The 19,167-nt window shown below is 47.0% G+C and overlaps 1 protein-coding gene across 1 annotated transcript in view; it reads left to right on the top strand.

The window, feature by feature from the left end:
• The window catches only part of LOC138583003 (polycystin-1-like), a 569,194-nt gene that overhangs the window by 228,506 nt on the left and 321,521 nt on the right, over window positions 1–19,167 (top strand). Inside the window, exon 13 of the mRNA XM_069654860.1 lies at window positions 14,345–14,476. Coding sequence (XP_069510961.1) covers window positions 14,345–14,476 — 132 coding nt within the window. The remainder of the gene's footprint in view (window positions 1–14,344; window positions 14,477–19,167) is intronic.

Raw genomic sequence — 19,167 nt, 5'->3', positions numbered from 1 at the left:
GGGAGGAGGGAGGCCTCTGAGGGCCGGAGGAGGGGGTGGTGGATACTCTGAGATGTTGATGGGCACTGGCGTGAAGTCCCCAAGTGCTATGTTTTTCGATTTAGGTGGTTTGTGACTGTGACGCTTGGGGCGAAAGAAAAACCAAGATCTATTAAATCTATTAGCTCTCTGTATGGGGACCCTGCAAGAGCCGCCACTGGACTGAGTGGTGGGAAAGAAGGGGAGCCATGCGACACGTTGTGCAGAGAGCTCTGAGTGTCTCCACAGTGGGTAATGTTGTGGTGGGGCCCAGGAAGGCATATTGCTGCAGTTTGCCTCCGAGTCCATGCATGCAGTGTAGAGGTGATAAGAGGTAGAAAGCTGAGTAGGTGTTTTTGAGGGGAGTAGGAAAGGTTGATAGGAAGGCAGTTCAGATGTCCTGTTTTCTGAGGTTCTTTGTTCTGTGGGGTTCGGCCTGCCGGTTGGCAGAAAGGGCAATGTCTTGTACTATTACTAGTAGACAGAACTTTTGGCTTTTTCTCTTTATCCCTGCATGTTTATTATGGTACCTCTGGAGTATCTTTAGGGATCCAGTCTCTGTGCTTTTCAGGTTAGACCAACCTGGCGGGAGGGCCGGTGAGGGTTATGTTTCTGTGGAAGGGGTGACTTGAATTCCTGTGTCTTGCGTGAAGGGAGTGCGGTGGAGGCCCAGTGGATTATGGCACTGTCTGGTATCCCCAGCTCTGGTGAATGTCATCACCAGACATTACTTTTCTTCAGTTAATTCCCTGATCTGCTGTATATCAGGTTTTCTGTAGGATGCCTATAAGATTGATTCTAGTGTTTTTGATTGAGTCGTGCCCACCCCATCTCCTCATTACTATCTGTGCTATGATCCCTCTCGTCCCAGGGACAGGACCGAAGAACACAGTGACAGATACTCACAGCACTGGTTAGGCAGGATTCAGCACAGGAATGGCGGGTGGACAGGCGTGTTTGGGCACTAGGATTAGACCTGCTTACTGGCCAGATGAAGAAAGCAGAAGACTCAGCAGCCATGAAGACGGTGACAGGAGCATGGAAGACCTCAATCCAGATTCCTTAGCAGCTCAGGGGCACGAGAGTACAACCAGTCAGCAAGGGAATGGCCCCATGAATGGGGCAATGGCTGGAGGCAACCCAAGATGTCACACAAGAAAGCTGAGGCAGAGCAGCAGCAAACCACCCGAGGTTCCATGACAAGTATACCCGGAGGGAGCTCCAACCAAAGGGACTTGGGCCTGAACAGTTTTATCCAGGTTCCAGCACTGCACGTGAGGAAAGGTCCAGCAAGGAGACCCAGTCCAGCCGGCAGCTGGGAATATTCCTGAACAGGATTCCACTGACAGTGAAGGAACAGGATGCAAGGACAAAGGAACCAGAGTCCATCTAGTATATCCAAACTAGTACCTCCAGCAGCAGACCATCCCCCAGATTTGAGGAATAACAGGGGATCTTCTAAGCCTTCAACATGAATGGACACATGCAATGATGCATGCAACGGGATCATGCTCATCATGCAGCAAATCAACCACAATCCATCCGCAAAGAGAGGACCTGCAAACAATCCTTATCTTCTCACGAACCCACCCTCTGGAAATGAATCCCATGTCCACTCGCATGCCCCCACAATTGTCCAATTTTGCAAATCTCTCAAAATATGTTTTTTTCAACAACAGCTGACCAAAGACAAATTCCAATGGATGCACATACCAATGCACAGACCACAACCCACAGTGCTGCGCTTCTTTAAAAGAAATTCCAGCCCAAATCCTGGCCACCCACAGTCTGTAGTGTCCACTGTTCTCAAGCTAAGTCCGTGCTTTAAACAATAAAATAAAGAATAAACAAAATGAGGCTTTGATTAATTGATTCAATAATAACCTTACAGTGCGGCAGCAAACAGAGACTCTCTGCCCCGCATCCACCCAACTGCGACTCCTCAGCCTGCCTCCCATGACGACTCACTCCGATATCATCCCAGTGCAAGGTTAGCATCAAAATGGGGGCCACAGAGGCTGGTGACAGCAAATGGGCAAGAATAACAATTATAGTTATTGATTTATGCTATTTGCTATTTGTATAGCGCTCCTACCCCGGTGGTATCTGGGGGCTTATCTTACATGATACAGGTATGTGGCACATTTCATTATTAGTTACAGAGAGCATAGTACAGGTCATTGACATGTACCGTTTCGTAACTTCATATAGTTACATAAGAACCCAATAGTTACTTCATAGTTACATGAGAACCCAATAGTCTCCCACTGATATTACTTTCACTCTGGGACTGGCCAGCCAGTTCAACAATCACACTCCTGGTAGGGACACACATGTTTAGGCATTCTGCCAATTAGACTCGCTCTAGAAACTTCCAAACACACTGGCAGCCCACATTGGATGTAGATTGGGACATGTACAGGACTTTGAAGCAGTCTGCACCACAACCAGGCTGCCTTTGAAGGATGAAGATGACGCCACGTCAGCCAAAGGGCCCTCATGGTCAACACAAACAGAAGGATGGCCAGAAACCAAATGGCCAGGAATGGGGATTAAAAATGCATTAGTACTCCAGTGGCTAGCGTATTAGAGCATCGACTAATGCAGTAAAAGTGACTACAACCGCTGGTGTCGCCAAAACTAAATCACAGCTGCCACCAGCCTACTCCACAGTATACCTTCAGGGTGGTGAAAGCACGCTCGGACCATATGAACGAGAACGCTTAGGAAGCGGGACACATCAGCCCCATCACCTGGACAGACCACCCAACAGTGTACTTGGAAGTCCCCTCATTAAATAATATCCTAGAGAAAATTGAAATTTTACCATGGCAACTGTCAATAAAAGGTCCCTCTGAGACACTGCATTAGTGAAAGAACAAAGACTTCCTACATCTTGAAAGATCTTCCTAAATTAGATAAACTAGGTGTGTTAATTTCCCATATAGAAGCTATTATTGTGGTCCTTCACCAGATGGTGCACACACCAACATAAACAAAAAATGGTTCACCCCAGAAATGTGACATCTCTAGATCAGGGGTCTGCAACCTTTGGCTCTCCAGATTTTTTGGACTACAACTCCCATCATCCCTAACCAGCATAGTCAATAGCCAAAGATTGGAAGCGCCTGCTCTAGACCATGCTTAAGTTCATGGAAAGAATTTGGCATACCTCGCAGAACCCAAAGCAACATATGCACAAGGAAACAAAAAAAACTGTAAGATAGGTAAACACACGGCTTTTTGAAGAACACATTATCCAGGCCTCCAACCCACAAAAATAATTATTTAGGATCACCAAGGAGATGAAGACTCCCCCCAGCACTGCCCAAACGTTGACCTCCACTTAGGTACTATACAACAGTTTAGCACAGCTTTTCCACACCTGAATCAAAACAATTCAAGAGGAACTGGTTGAAAAAAAGGACATGCATACAAGGCCTGAAACAGAAGAATCATTTGATATGGTCTATGCAGCAGAAACAATCCTACCCCAACATGGGCTAAATTCGCCCTCCTTGCTAGCCAAGGAAAGGTTTCTAGAACTAGTACAAACCGCTAAGAGCTCGGGTTCCCCAAATGGCCTGGGACATCTGAAAAGTTGCAAAGTGCTCCTCTGGCTCCCATACATGGCTTTCTGATTCAGGCAATCCTCCTCACAAAATGTCACATTCGACCATTCTTTCAAACGTGCCTTGGTGTCTCCACTGCTAGAAATACAAGCCTAATCTTAAGCAGGATGTTTTGCCTGGTTTTACACCCCTTTCTAGCATCCCTGTCATAGGGCAACCTCTGCCAATACCTGTTCAAATTCATTTGCAAAATTATAATGAGGAAAAACAGATTTTGAACCCCCTACAGGTGTGCTTTCACACAGGTGGAGGGACCCCAATGGTGGTACTTAGTGCATTAGATGACATTAGGCAACAGCAGGGCAAGGGTATATGTGCTGATTCTGTTGGATTTGTCGACAGCATTCAATCGAGTAAATTACACTGTAGTGCTGTCCAGATTACAAGAAGTCAGAATCGGTGGGTGCATTCCGTCCTGGTGCCACTCATCTCTATCAAACTGCTTGCAGGCAGCAGCCATTCCTGCCAACAGAATCTCACCTGACATGTTGGCGTCAAATAGGCCCCGGCATGGAAACCAGTCTTTTAAAAATCAATGCCAGTAAAGCTGAAGTTGTCCTTCTTTGAAATCGTCCTCATCATTGGATACCCAACTACTGGCCAAACAGTTTAGGGCCCACCCCACTGCCACCGAAAGAAGTTGGAATAGGGGTGTTATTCTGGATAATACACATTTTCACCCCGAGCTAAATTAGTGCAAAGCTGCTGATATCAACTGAGAGGCCTGTTTAGATAAATGGGTAACCTACAGTGTCAGCACTGGCCACATCTAGGCCCGATAATGACAATGGAGTATACCTTGGACTCTCTCAATACATGGCCAGACCCCAAGGAATGCAATGAGCAGAAGCTGGGCTACTCCTGAACAAACTATGTAACGCCTCAAGAGGAACCTTGGATACTCTTAATGGTTCTATGTGATTTTATCGAAAAGATTTTATCGAGTTTCATTTCATCTAATTGTATTTTTCTTGGGTAATTTTGTTGCGAATATATGCGGGGCAGACCCCCCGCAATCCCGCTCCATAAGCCACTACATTATCTACTCACCTAAACCCACCTCCCAAATATATTTGTGGCACAATTCATTAAAATAAATCTGATGAAATCGAATTCCACTAAATCTGCCGCGGCAAAACCCCCCTATCCACTCTTAACTGGCTCCCTGTAAGAAAGTGCATTATCTTTAACAGACTGGGCACAGTCCATACATCAATGCACGGCAAGACCGCCTCTTTTATGCAGATTGGTTCTGCCTATATGCCCTGTCTCGACCTTTGATCCTCAGGTTTATTCCTCCAGAAAAAGTTCAAATGATCTCGTTCTGGCTTTACAGCCCCCTTCTGCTTAGGTGCCAAGACATGGAATGCCATGCTGCCTGAACTGAGAGAAACCCCCTCCTCTCTTACATTTAGCAACACATATACATTCTTTCTTGAACACCACACACAGGTAAACAACACCCTGGTTTATCTTTGGTTTTGAATTGCAAATGCAAGTATCCAGATGCCCATATTAGGCTTTCTCTGTGCTCCATAAGCACTGATTACCATAGCCTATGCACAGTTGTGCGATTCCACCTGTCCCGACAAGGGACCCTCAAGGAGAGAATCCTCAGGTGTCCTCATCCTCTTGGTGATGGCTCTGATAAATGCCCTCAGATACACATGCATACTTAGCTCATACTGATAAACTAACAATAACTTCGCTAAATATGCGAACTCACTTGAACTATGTTACAGTTTATTTCTCAAAAAGCCTCCTCAGTAAATCACTACCTAAGGTCTCTGAGTGAGATCTGCACTTTATCACACACACATGCTTTATTTCTAAGCACTTCGGTGGATCCCTGGAGCAGATATGCATTTCCAGGACACTCATGGGGGAAAGGTGAATGAGTCCATAAAGAGTGTGTTCCCTCTTGGGTTGAGATGTGCCTTTAGGAGGGAGCCACACCCAGGCACTGGAAGACCTGAGTGGGAGTTTTAATGAGGGTTGGCATTGGTCACGTGCAGGCTCCGCCGCAATCCTGTTCTTATAGAATGTAGGGTGTGTAAGTGATTTCAATCCGGCACTTCACCTAAGTCAATGCCTAGCGTGTAATGCACAACTGAAACCCTTATTTATTTGTGTCTAAAAGTTCTTTTATTCTGAACGATGTACCACTTAAATCACGCCCCTCACTTGGAACCTCCCCCCTCCACCCGGTCATAAGGAATCAGGCGGGTTCGCAAAGTTCAAATATTTATTTATGTAGTTCACAATATAATCACACTATGTTTAATGGTTATACAATAATCACCAATGGGGTGAAGTAACACTAAGCAATCTCTTTAGGAGTAATAGTGAGCAAAACAATTCAGCACAGAAAGAATACTTTTGTGTGTGTTCAGATCAAATAGCAGTGTGGTTACTATTTCCCCCTGCACACTCCTCAGCCCCCAACAAGCAATGTAAAGAGATAGGAGGAGAGAGAACAAGTTTCAGGAATGCAGATTTCAAACAAAATGTCAATCCCATTTCCCCCCAGCAAACACAAGAGAGAAACAGAAATGATTGGCAAACTGTCAAAATGGTTTTAAAGTTACCTCGGAATGGAATAGGTAAAACCCTAAATATGGTTTAAATTGCTGAAACTGTTTAAATTCTAATGGGAGCTGCTTTAGATAGTTGCAGGCCAACACTAGTAATGATTTGACACTAATAAGCAATGTGAAAACTTAAAACTGAGGTTGGGTGCAATGAAAAGCTGTTTTACACGTGATAGAGATTTCCTAAAACAAAATTAGCGGCAAACATTTCTGTGCAGTTTTTGGTTCTATGGAAAGCTGTGGATGTGAGCTACAAGCATTGTAGAATTGAGAAAGTTATGGACGTTTTAGTGGAGGTTGTTTTTCTGAGATAGGCGCAAAAAAGAGAAAACAGGGAAACGCTTTTAAAAGACAAATGGGATTTCTTTACACAAGGGGATGACTATGAAGAAGCAAATACCACACGGGAGCACAGCCACTGAATCAGGGCGACTGCCTGCCGAGTAGCTTGCCTTCTTCAGATGAAATATATCAGCGCAAAGATATTATTAACAATACTAGTACAGAAGGAATATAGTAGGGATAAGATAGAGGGTTCAGACAATTCAAACAGATTTCTTACAAAGCAGGTTCTGAATACAATAGAGGATGGGTTTAGATAGGGATAGACCATGGATAGTAGATATGCTAGTGACACAGTCCTATTCTATGGAGACTCACTATATGTGTTTGAACAGAACCATCAGGAATTCTGGTCTGTCAAGATCAGGGATTCTGCTCAGAAAGTCTGCTGGGCACACTGGACTGGACAGCAAGGCGCTCTGGTCTGCACGACACAGCACGACTGGGCTGGGTCTGCAAGGGCTCTCTGGTCACAGCACAGCACCGCACGGCACAACTGGATTGGGTCTTTTGATTCTGGTAATAATTCTTTGAGCAGGAAAGCAGTTAGAGCACATGCTGGCTGTTTCTTTTGTTCCCCTTAGGTTTCAGGGGTGAATTCTGGTTTCTGGAATTTGAAGGCCTATCTGAGAAGGGTTCCGCTATAGAATGGGCCTTTCTGCTTGCCAAGTTTCTGGAGTCAGGAGCAAGGAAGATGTCAAGTTCTCTGACAGGGTGCTTTGCCAGGATCAGGATAGTGGGTGAATCTGTGTGTTTTCTAAGTCCTCAGCTTTCTCTATTTATGCATATGATAAGGGTGTGTGTATGCTGGATTATCCTAAGCGCGCCCCCTTTCCAGGCTATTGGCTAGAGTCTCCTCTCCCCCTTGATTGGAGGAGAAAACAGGGTGTCACCATGATGATGTGGGTTTATGAGTCAGAGAATCCTCCCCTTTGCTTTTGAGCATAAAATCTACTTTTAGTACAATACATATTTACAAATGTGCAACCTTTCTAACAATAACATATATAGATTACATATTTTGTGGAGCAGATGCTCTTCCAAGCCCCGTCACTGTAGGATCTTGGGTCTGCTTTTGACAGAAATTCGCACTTTTTGTCCGGAACACATGGTCAAATTTCAGAGCAAATTTCCACAAATGTGTGCATTGTACAGGGGCATAAGCGTGTGAAGTTCCATGCTTTTGACATAAATACATTTGCTGCAAAACCATAATTTCCACTATTACTTCCCAGAACATAGCACAGAGTTGTGGCGCCTCTTAAAATGGGCAGCCAAACATTAAATTCACAATTCTGGGGTTTACGTATTTGTCACAATTTTACAAAGTAAATTATCAGTCTTATTAAAAAGGTGCTTTTTGTCCTTGTGAATCAACAAATGGTTGTCTGTCACCGCCTCCTTCATCTTCTTGCAGCTCAGGAGCAATCTCCTCCCATTTCCTTCTGGCACAGGCCATTTACGATCCTTCCTAATTAGCATCTCTTTGAGCTGGAGGAAGTCCATTGTCCCCTTCCCACAGCAGCCCAAATTCTCCTCCCCACCTTAATCATCACATGGGTGTTAGTTCCTGGTGGAGAGAGGGGCCTGGCCTTTGTGGGGGGAAGTCGTTATACTGGTTTGGTTTGGAGTCAGGCTTAAATTCAAATGTCATTTTGTTACATTTTTTCCTTGATTTAAAATAAGAAGCAGGCAGAACACTTATTCCAGCTTCTAAACCATGAGATTTAACCTAGGTTACTGTCAATGACAGGTCACTTAGTTTTCAAACATTAGATTTCAGTTGCACAAGTTTAAATCTTCTGATGCAAGCTAATGACAGCTGTCACACAGGTGGCCACTAGTACTGCGCCCAGATTTTGACAGATTTCACAGGCAGGCACATTTTTGCTGTGAATGTTTTGATGACAAATACAGCTTTCCATGACATTGTATGTTCACAATGATTTCTTGAATGAAGTGACTAGTAACACCCAGCAACAATATTGGATGTTTTATGGTGTTTTGGACTGGCATTCTGCAGTTTCAGCAACCAAGAAAAAGATTTGAAAACAAGATTCTGGATTTCTTTCAGCAGAGCACTGCCTTTCATGCAGGCTTCATTTTTACTTGTTGGGCAGCACAGTGACATGTTTCAGGAGTGAGGTCTGCGTTCCACCACTGACAACATGCATGGTAGATTTGGCAGCCATCTTTTCGTGTTGATAAGCGCGATTTCATAGGTTTTGGCGCGCATAAGGGTTTTGCGGCCATTTTGATCATTCTGGCACCATCAGTAGACAGTGATGCCGCAGAGCATAAGTGGGTTAATACATCCCGCAGGTGCAATGGGCTTTATAAGAGAGTTAAGGCATGGGATAATTATGACAGAAAGCGCTTGGGAGGAAAGATATTTGGGCTCACCTGCATTAGGGTCTCTGGGGGAGAGCTATAGTGGACTAGGCTAGGGCATTGCAGGATGAGAATTTCTCACAGCCTCCTTTCACATTCTCTTTATTTCTTAAGGCGATGGTCCTAACACTAAGCGGGGCCCTACCAGGGTCATTATTTAGTTACTCAATCATTTGTCTAGTCACTGCCCTCTGTCTAACCCTGGACAGTCTCTTTGTGGGCTCACCTGATAGTTCAGCACCATCCCTTTCATTTCTGGGCTAGGTAGCATGAAAAGGGACCTCTGTGCACCTGCAGCAAGGGTGCCCTAGCAGTCAACAAAGAAGAGGCCTCTTCATCCAGACTTTGTATGTGGCCCTTTACCTCATGATGCAGGAATCTTCTTGAAGAGTAAGATGAATAACACCAACAACCCTCAGCTCTCTCTGGGCGCCTTGATCTGGAGCCAATGACGGCAGCTGATCGGAGCTTCACAGGCCGAGCCTAGTTGTGGCCTTCCCTGGACTTGAGGTGAGCTTGGAGCCCACCTGGCCCCTCGATTACAGACAAGCTACTCGGGGAGGAGGGACACCCTGCTACCTGGGGCACCCGGAGCCCCAGCCCTTGTCGTTGCTTCTCTGCTGGGCCTCTACGGGATCCCTTCCTCGCACTGCTGAGTCCGGGGTATCTCCCGTGCCACTGATCCAATGGGTGCTAGAGCGCCCTCCCTTCCCTTCTGTCGGGGGACAACACTCAATACGCCACAACTCCGGCAGTGAGCATCGCGCCTTGGACATCATCTGGTGCGACAGCGGGAAGGCTCCCTCGCCCGTCCCCTCTCCTTTTCATCTCGCCACATTTAACGTTCCTCCAGCGATCCTGACATTTTTCCTTGTGCACCCACTGGGATCCCTGCAGAAGAGAGCCGACTGTTTCATCTGAGCGCTTGCCGCAATCTGAACCCGTGCCAGAGCTGAGCCCTTTGTCATTCTCCTGGCCCTCCTGATTTACAGATCTCTTGAGCCCCTCATGAACCACATCATGTACTCTTGAGCCACTCCGGCGATCTCACTCGCACTGTGTTCCCTTGCCTTCAGCTGCTCCACCTTCATTCACTTGTTCGTAATCTGGCCCTCTTGCCTCCCCCTAGAACCTTGCTGTAAGTTTCCATCAGTATTTCGAGGCCGGTCACGTCCCAAGACCGGCGACTCTTCCAGCACACCTCAGTTCCACTGAGTTGCTGCCTCATTGACACTGAGAGCCTTGGCTCCTCAGCTGGGGTGAATCTTGCTGCGACTGATGGGGGGCTTCTGGACTTAATCGCTTTAGCTGCTGCCTTGGAGGTTGTGTGCTCAGTGGCGGCTCTGACCCAAAGTGCTAGTACCTACCACACCTAACCATGGATCCTGCTCACATGGCTAAATCAGAGAAACCTCAAAAATCAGGGGACATTGCGTCCCTCCACCAGATTCAGCACCGTGGCAGGAAGGAGGTCACCGCAGTCACCCAGATTCATGGCGATGGCGCCTCGGGATCTGTCTCGCAGTTGGCTAAAAAAGATTACCTTTTGCAGTGGATCACGAAGATTCATCAAGATAAACAAGGCAGCATAACGGAGATGGCAGGAAAGATCGGCACAATCGATAAACGCCTTGACGAAGCAGAATGCAGAGTCGAGGAAGTGGAGACCCCTCGCTGTGAACAGTCTTGAGACGAGCGAATGGGCCCAGTGCATAGAATTCCTGGAAGATAAAGTAGCCTTCTTTGGAGACAAATACAAGGACACAGAGAACCATTCTCGCCATAACAACATTCAAATTCAGGGGGTTCCTGCTGACATCTCAGACTGTGATCTCGAATCTTATGTCTCTGACCTATTCATCCAGATCTTGGCTCCCTCTGTAGATGGTGCTATTGACGTGCCTGGAGCGGAAAAACTACACCCCGGATGTCCTGACACGGGTTCACTTTTACAAACTGAAGAAAAGAATTAAGGCTAAATCCCGGCAACTTGAGGAGATCTGCTTTCGAAGTACCACTTTGACCCTCTATATTTATTGAAGCGCAAATTGCTTTGCCCACTCACGGGGTGGCTTCGCAAGAAGGGTATTCGCTACAGATGGGGGTTCCCGTCAGCAGTAACTTTTTCCCTTCAAAACAGGTCGATCTCCACTATGAAAGGTGCAGAACCACTCCTGACCCTTGATCTGGAGGAATCATCGGCTGCTACAGACCCTCCTCCAAATCGACCAACCCGCACAAGCGCCAGAGTGGGCCCTTAGTCTAAGGTCAGAAGAAGCCGGAGGAAGAAGAAGGACTCAAACCAACCAGGGTGATCCCTATAAAGCCATTGAGTGGGTGACCGCTGCATTTATTTGAACTTTATGAACTGTGCTTAACGAGTAGCGTTTCTTGCTTTTAAGCCTCAATGCTTACTGCGTCACTGAGGGCTTAGTTCTTTAGCTCCTGTTGGTTGCAGAATGTTGTGGTTGGAGCTCAAGACACATGGAAGGTTTTCCCCCTGGCAGGTTGCTTCGTAATTTATTCTGGTCGCCTATCATACTGACCTTTGTTCAATATACATATTTTTGGGGGGGTTTTCTTTAACCTTAGGTGGGAGGAGGAGGGAGTACTTGGGGTGAGGAGAAACAAAGAAGCAGACTTGGGATGGCATACATAGTACTACAGTTCATGGCATTCACGGCAGCCCACGGCTTTACAAAATCATGTACTGATACTAATGGCTAGTGACCCTCACGCCACCCAAAATTCGGCACTGCCCGTGCTCACTTTGAACGTCCATGAGTTGAAGACACTGATCAAGCGCAAATCTGTTATTACTAGGTTTGTCAGCTTTTCTCCCTCTGTAACCTTTCTGCAAGAAACCCACCTTTTAAAGACTGATGAAAGAGACTCAAACACCTGTACTTTTCACTGCAGTTTTTGCTACTAGTGGGTACAAGAAGAGGGGCGTGACTATCCTATTTCCTAAATCCACCCTGTCTACTAAGACGGACATCCTGCGTGACCCCAATGACAGATACCTGGGGGTCAAAGGGTCCTACCTAGGACATACTTTTTAACTTTTGTGTCGGTCTATGCTCCCAATGACCGTCAGGACAGGGTCCTACAAGATCTGAGGACTAAACAACTCTCCTTTCCGGAGGGATCTCTAATTATTAGAGGGGACTTAGACAAAATGCTCCCAGCAGCTCAAACCGATTTTAGGAACTCCCTCTTGGAGTTTTTCTGGCAACACTGCAGACCGCGTATCGCAAAGAGGGTCCTGCTCCGTAGAAAAGCCCTGGGATGTCTGGGTGTCCCGTATATATATCGATATTACCTAGTTTCTCAGCTGTCACACGTTTTCACTTGGGGTCAATCCAGAGAGGTCCTGGTCCGGGTAGAAATGGAACAAGCAGCCTCACTGATCCCTTTGAGGCATATGCGTGTCGTGCATTCCACTACTAAGCGTGCAAATAACTCCCTCCTTTCTTCGCCAACCCATCCACCCTCATGCTGGAACCTGGCATCTAAAAGATGGGGCACCGCTGTTGGACTATGCCCGGTCTATGCCTGCTTTGGTCAGTATTTGAAAACACCCCTGTGAAACAACCGGAAGCATTCTCTGCTTGGGTGGTAGGTGGCCTTTGCGAATTTAGACAACTCTTTAAAAATTGTTCCCCCTTACATTCGAGGAGTGTAAGCAGCCATTTTCACTCCTGAAGGGAGGGCGCTTTGGCTACCTGCAACTCGGTCACTGGGGGTCTCATCCAGTGGCCCGGTAGAGGGGCACCAGGGATCTCAAGGCACTGGAACTCACCTTCTTAGTGGGTAGGGCTAGGGGCAGGATCTCTGGGCTTTACAACTTACTAGATCGGTTTGCTCCTCAGGAACGCTGGCTCTACATGCTGGGGTGGGAAACAGATCTGGGCTCTCCCATAGATGAAGACAGATGACGGCACATATGGGAGTGTAACCATAAGTGCCAAGATGCACCACCGATAAGGAGTGTCAGCTTAAGCTGTACTACAGATGGTATCACTCCCCTAACAGACTACACCATATCAATCCTTCTTGCCCTGAGAGTTATTGGAGGGGATGCCAGGATATAGCTACCTACTTTCATATGTGGGGGGGATGCCCCAAGGGTCAGTCTTATTGGAACGAGGTCCTTGTACATATTAAGGCAATCATGTAGGTTGACCTCCCTTAGGATCCGTTGCTGATTGTCTTGGGAGACTGCAGCGATGGGTTCTATCCTATGTTGGGCCACAAAGCCAAACTTCTTTCGTTCCTGTTCCTCACAGCCAAGATCTCCATGTCTCGCAACTGGAAATCAGCTGACGGCCATATCCTAGCTATGTGGTGGAGTAAATCATGGGAGATCCCGTCTTCTGAGAAAATTGCAGCCCTCTCTGAGGGACAGTACACCTCTTATGTCTCTACCTGGCTCCCTTTTATTACCTACACACAAGAATCATATCATGGCGCCTATAAGCCTCGGTTATTTAAATATTTGCCTTTGCTTTGATGGTCCTTTAGGTCCTATCAGTCCCCTCCATTGAGTCCCGAGATGATTGGGGGAGTTTGGTCTTGACTATAAAAGAAAAAGGAGAATCCGAAATTTTGTGACAAAATCCTGAGATTTTATTGATGTAGTTTCAGGTAAAAGAGATATTATTTTTCACATTGTTTGAATATTTTGCGAGTTGGGTCTTGATACTAGCCTTCATGTAATGCCGGACTGTCCATGCGTTGTTCCTTGACTTGCATAACTGTTACTGTGCTTATGCTGATTCATGCTGTCGCAAATCTGCCTTCCAAAATACTAAATAAAGATGGTTACAAAAAAATCTGTGTAAGATGGGAATTACAGGAGCACAGCACATGCAGCCACGCACATGGGCACACGGCACAGAGAAACATGCACAGGAGCATATAGCACATGCCGTCGCACATAATGAATGCAGATACACATTTGCACAAGCAAACACATATACGCACATCTCATTGTACACACAGTCTCAAACACACATACTTGCACACACATACATGCTAGGAGGCACATAGCCCAACTCAATAGATCGGGGGCCCCCTATCCAAAAGCATATAGCGTCCCCAGACTGACACACATATAAGAACATATAATATGTGCATAGGCATACAGAGCACCATTTATCACACATACACAAACAGATCTGCAGTTCATGCTCATCCATACACAGGGGAATGCAGCACATGCAGAAACACAGAGTCTAGGATAGCAAACACAGGGGCCCAAGCATAACACAGCGAGGTTACGGAGGGGAAGAAAGGGGCAGGGGTGAGGGATGCTTCACTGAGTGTCTGAGAAGTGAGAGGGAATTACTGACTCTCCTTTTACCGCAGGTGTTTTCCGCTAATGTTGGCCGGGGCTCCTCTGTTTCCTACACCTGGATGGTGGATGACCAGGAGAGCTTTGCATACACTGGGCCCACCTACAGTCTAAGACTCCGCAAGCCGGGCACCTACACGCTGAAGGTAAGAGCGCATAATGCTGAGGTCCCTGTGGCCCCCGGGTCTGGATCGCTGTGCCCCCTGGTGCTGCATGGCCGGCTAAGCCTCATACTTCATCAGATCCAGGGGCCAAGGTCTATGCTGTAGCACCCTTGCCTCCCTCATCTCCTCCCATTTTACAAATGATTGCCCTTAGTTTAGTTCTCTTGAGTGGTGGAAAATGAACAAGAATGAAATGTAAGGCAAAAAGAAAAGTGAATAGAAACATCTGACATTACTCATTCCCTATAAATGGGCAGATGAGTATCACAGGTACATGTAGAAGAGCAGTAACTGCCATCAGTGATTACTAGCTTTTCTTCATGCTAAAGTATTGTAACGACAGAGCGCCATTGCTCTGACACTAAGGACATCATTACGAGTAGGGTGGTAACGATTAAAACATGTCTTTTTTTCAATTCCTCCTATTTAAAAAAAAGAATACCTAATTATGAGTTGGGCTGACATAAGATTTTAGGTCAAGAGGTTGGTAGAAGAAACAAAATGGGGGGACCAATATTTGCTCCATGCTACCTGGATAACAAAACCATCCCCCTGACCTCATTATGGGTCTGAAAACATCCATTATTGGAATACTATTGAAACTACTATGAGGGCGAATATCGCTAAAACTAAAATATTACATTGTCTCAATCAATCATTAATTGAGAATTTCTGCAAATAGTCAAGGTATATATATCATCGACATTTGGGAGTTTACTTTGATATTGGCCTTTTCTGGAACAATTATTTAAAAGAAATATCTACACGTGCGAATGACATAATTGGCGTTCTGAAGACAATTCTACTTAAAACATCCACCCAGGAGTTTGATCTCTTCTAAGCGGCATAAGCGGTCAAGGTTCCTCCTTCCATGCTGTCTAACATTGCATGCTGCACACTCAAGATTCTGCACGCCCTGGCTAAAGCAGAGAGTACAGTCTGGAAGAAAATGGACACAAAAAAGGACCACAACCTCAGCCCGAGCACTACTCTTGAAGGCTGGTGTAACATCATAAATGGTCTGCCAATGGTTTACAATTTCCCACACTGCATGTTAGGCATTCAGGAACTATCGATTCAACAAACCCATCTTCTGGTTAGACAATTTCCTCGGTTTTCTTTCTGTATTCCCAACTTAGTTTCGAAAGAATTTCATCTTCCTTTTAACCTTTAAAACTCCAGAATGTAATCCTTGAAGTTTGTCCAAACGAGCAACTGCCATTTCTTTGATTTTATTAGGGTTTATGGTGGTCCTCCCAATAAACCATTTAAGTTCTCTCTCCCTTCTCCCCAAAGGAGGGCCACCCTTTTTGGGACCGGGGAGGTGAGCCCGCTGCGCACACACTCCGTAGGGGCAAGTGTCCCCCCTCCGATAACAGGGGATGCCTTAATGAAAGCAATGTCTCCATCCCCTCTCCTTACAGTCCGACATGTTTGCAGGATATATGGGGACTAAGCGGGTCCATTGGTAACAGAGTCGTTTTAAGGTGAGAGGCTGGGTTTCTGACCTGGATATGTGGCCGCCTTTCGCTGGACAACGGGATTATTTCTTGCAATCCACCGAGAAACTTAGAATCTGCCACAGAGCCAAAGAGGAGGAGAACATCTGCCGAGCAGGGAAAAGCTTACCCTAGCGGAGCTGCACAAGGGAGGAGTCCCGTGCAAGACGTAGACCGAGGTGGAAGAAGAACAGAGGAGCTCAGATGAAGGCCAAGCACCATGGCACTTCTGAGACAGGGTGCTCCGGCCTCCCAGCAAACAAAGGCAAACAGCCTCTGGAGACGCAGAGACCGCAAATTCCTGCACAGGGAAGCTAACACAGGACAAAGCCCAGGACAGGTGAAGTGAAGAATTATTAGGGCCAAAGGTGCCCATAGACTTGGAAGGGCCAACCGAAGAACAACAGGGGCAAGTCAAGAACCTGCTGAGGCCAGAAGAGCCCATAGCCCATGAGGGACAAATCAAGCATCTGCCGGGACAGAGGAGTCCATAGCCCGAGAAGGGCCAGCCGCAGAATGACAGGGGCAAGACATGCCCATAGGCCGCGAGCAGCAAGTGAAGGATCTACCAGGGCTAGAAGAGCCCATAGCTCGATAGGGACCATATGAGGAACTGAATGGGTGCGAGACAACTATAGTCCACCACGGACAGATGGACGAACCATGAAGCCAAGAGGGACGCTGATCCCTGTAGCCTGCGAGAGGCTAATCAAGGAACCCCCAGGGTCGAGAAGAGCTGTAGCCTGCAAAGGGCTCACTGAGGAGCTGAAGGGGAGGACACGCCCATAGCCTACAAAGAATCACCACCAATGGGGCAGAAGATGCACAGGGCCCTCATGGCCAATAAAAGAGAAGCATACAATCTTTGAGAACTGAACCAAGAAACTGCAAGGGACGCAAAAGTTTGTAGCATGCTAGGGCTTAATCAAAGAACCGCAGGGGCTAGAGACACCCATATCTTAAGTGGAACTAGCAAGAGTGGCACTGGAAAATCCCACTACCTAGCTGAGGACGGAGACCCAAAACGACCGTGAAACCTCAAAGATCAGTATCCATAAACGTTCCATTTTCAGGACCTAAAGGACAACTTCCAATATCCCCGGAGACGGGATAAATGCAGGAACCTGATAAAGACCTTATTGAACAAACTTGTTTGTGACATTTTGTTCATTTGAAAACACGCTTTCCTTTGAACTTTAAAAGACTCAAAAAGACCATACTCCAGAGTCTTCAGATACCTTATGCACCAGGTGGTGGGGGTCTCCTCTAAAGTTCCCAGGGTGGAGTAACCCTGAGAAAAGCACCAGCTTATAATTTCTTTTCCAACTTCTTTCTTTCTAGAGTAGGTTAGTGATAGATCAGTTTAGGGCTTGGACCGAGGACTTTACTTATGTTGCGCCATCCTGACGAGCACCCTTTTTTATGGTTTTGTAGCATAGGGATTTCATCTTAGTGTTAGGGACTAGAGAAAGTTATTCTTTAGGTTTTGCAATAAAGATCTGTTTGAATCATGACATTGGGCCTCATTACGTGGACGGCGGTAACCATGGTGCTAGTAGCGCCATGGTTGCTGCCGGTATTTTACAGAGTCAGCCATGGTGAATGGCGGAATTACCGCCCTATTCCAAGGTGTGTGGGGGCGGTAATTCCCCATTCACCATGGCACCTCCCCATTCCCATTTTCGCCCCATAGGGGTCAATGGGAATGGGGAAGGCGGTAATTACGGTACTGCAAATTGCGGTACCGTAATTACCTCCAAGGTCCCTTTTCAGGTCCCATCCTTAACGGCTGGTAAAACCAGTCGTTAAGGTAGGGACCCACAAAGGGACCTTGTAGTAAGGCGGTAAGGGTTTGCCGGCACTGGTACCCTTACCGGTAAACCCTTACCGCCATCCGTGTAATGAGGCCCATTGTTTCCTATATATGGCCTAGCACACGCTCCACCCGTTCCCCTAATGCCTGGTCAGGTCGATGCTCCCATTCCCTCCTCCCTGGCTCTGCAGAGGATCTGGTCATTCTGCTCTCCCTCCATGGCAGGCAGACCCTCTCATCACACACTGGGTATCTCTCTCCAAGTACTCCCCCTCCTTAGTGCTCCAGCCACCTGCATGCTTGACTGATACGCTCTTCCCCCATCCTAGTCTCAGGAGAGAACATGAAAGTGCTGCAAGGGAGGACCCAAGTGTAATGATTCAACACTAACCTGTCTCGTGCAGCAACCAACGAGGCAAATGGAGAGTCCCCTGAGGCCCCTAACACCTCCCTCCACCCTAAGAGGGAAACGAAGGGTTGTGCAAGGGATCCCAGGGAAACCCTCCTGGGGGAAAAAACCCTGCTGGAACGGATGTGGAGCTGGATCGGTCGCGTTATCCGCTGGCTGCAGCTCCTCAAGATTACAGGACTCACTGGATCTGGTCACGGAATCTCGGCGAAGTCCGGATTCTAGATAAGTAAACAAGAGATGAGCGAAGGAACTAGGTACGAGAGGAATCAATGTAATGGTTGGTGGTGTACCTAACGTGTCTGGAAGGGGAGGCTACCGGAGCTTCCTGTAGACTCGTGGGCAGCGGAACGGGATGACTGGGCAGAAAGGCAAGGCTGTAGGAAAGAGCAGGAAGGAAAGGTAAGCATAGGAATAAGGCATAGAGTAATAAACTCCCTAGTTGCAAACTCACGTAGCGTCTGTAGAGAGTAGCGACGCACTGAGCTTCGGCTCTGCTGAGCCATATCCGGAATCCATGGGAGAACGAGATGACGTCAGAGGACATCTGCCATGCGAACGTGAAAACACTGGACCGTAACCCAGAGGATGAGGAGCCATCTTGGAAGAAGGGGAAACGGAGAGTGCTCGCAATCTCCAGCGTTGCCACAGGGAACGCCGGTGCCAGCGAGCTGTGACACCAAGAGGGATAGAAGGTGAAAAAGTCAAATCACTTTCCACACCATCAACTGCACACTCCTTTGACTCTCCGCTGGCCTTATCGGTGCCAGATTTCCTATCTGGCACGCCCGACAGAGGAGCCTCTGAGGCGAGGGCCTCCGTACATTTCTCAGTTTAAAAAATGTATCATTACATACTATGTGGAAATCCCCCTTAAGTCCCTGTGCCTCAGGGATCCAGAAGTGTGGAGCCACCAGCCCCCATTGCTCTGACTTCTGGTGGATAGAGAGGC

This window comes from Ambystoma mexicanum, chromosome 3q, assembly GCF_040938575.1.
Source record: "Ambystoma mexicanum isolate Mex_15411 chromosome 3q, UKY_AmexF1_1, whole genome shotgun sequence".
Classification (NCBI taxonomy): domain Eukaryota; kingdom Metazoa; phylum Chordata; class Amphibia; order Caudata; family Ambystomatidae; genus Ambystoma; species Ambystoma mexicanum.
Note: the sequence above shows the minus strand (reverse complement) of the source record. Positions and strands in the feature narration are given on the sequence as shown.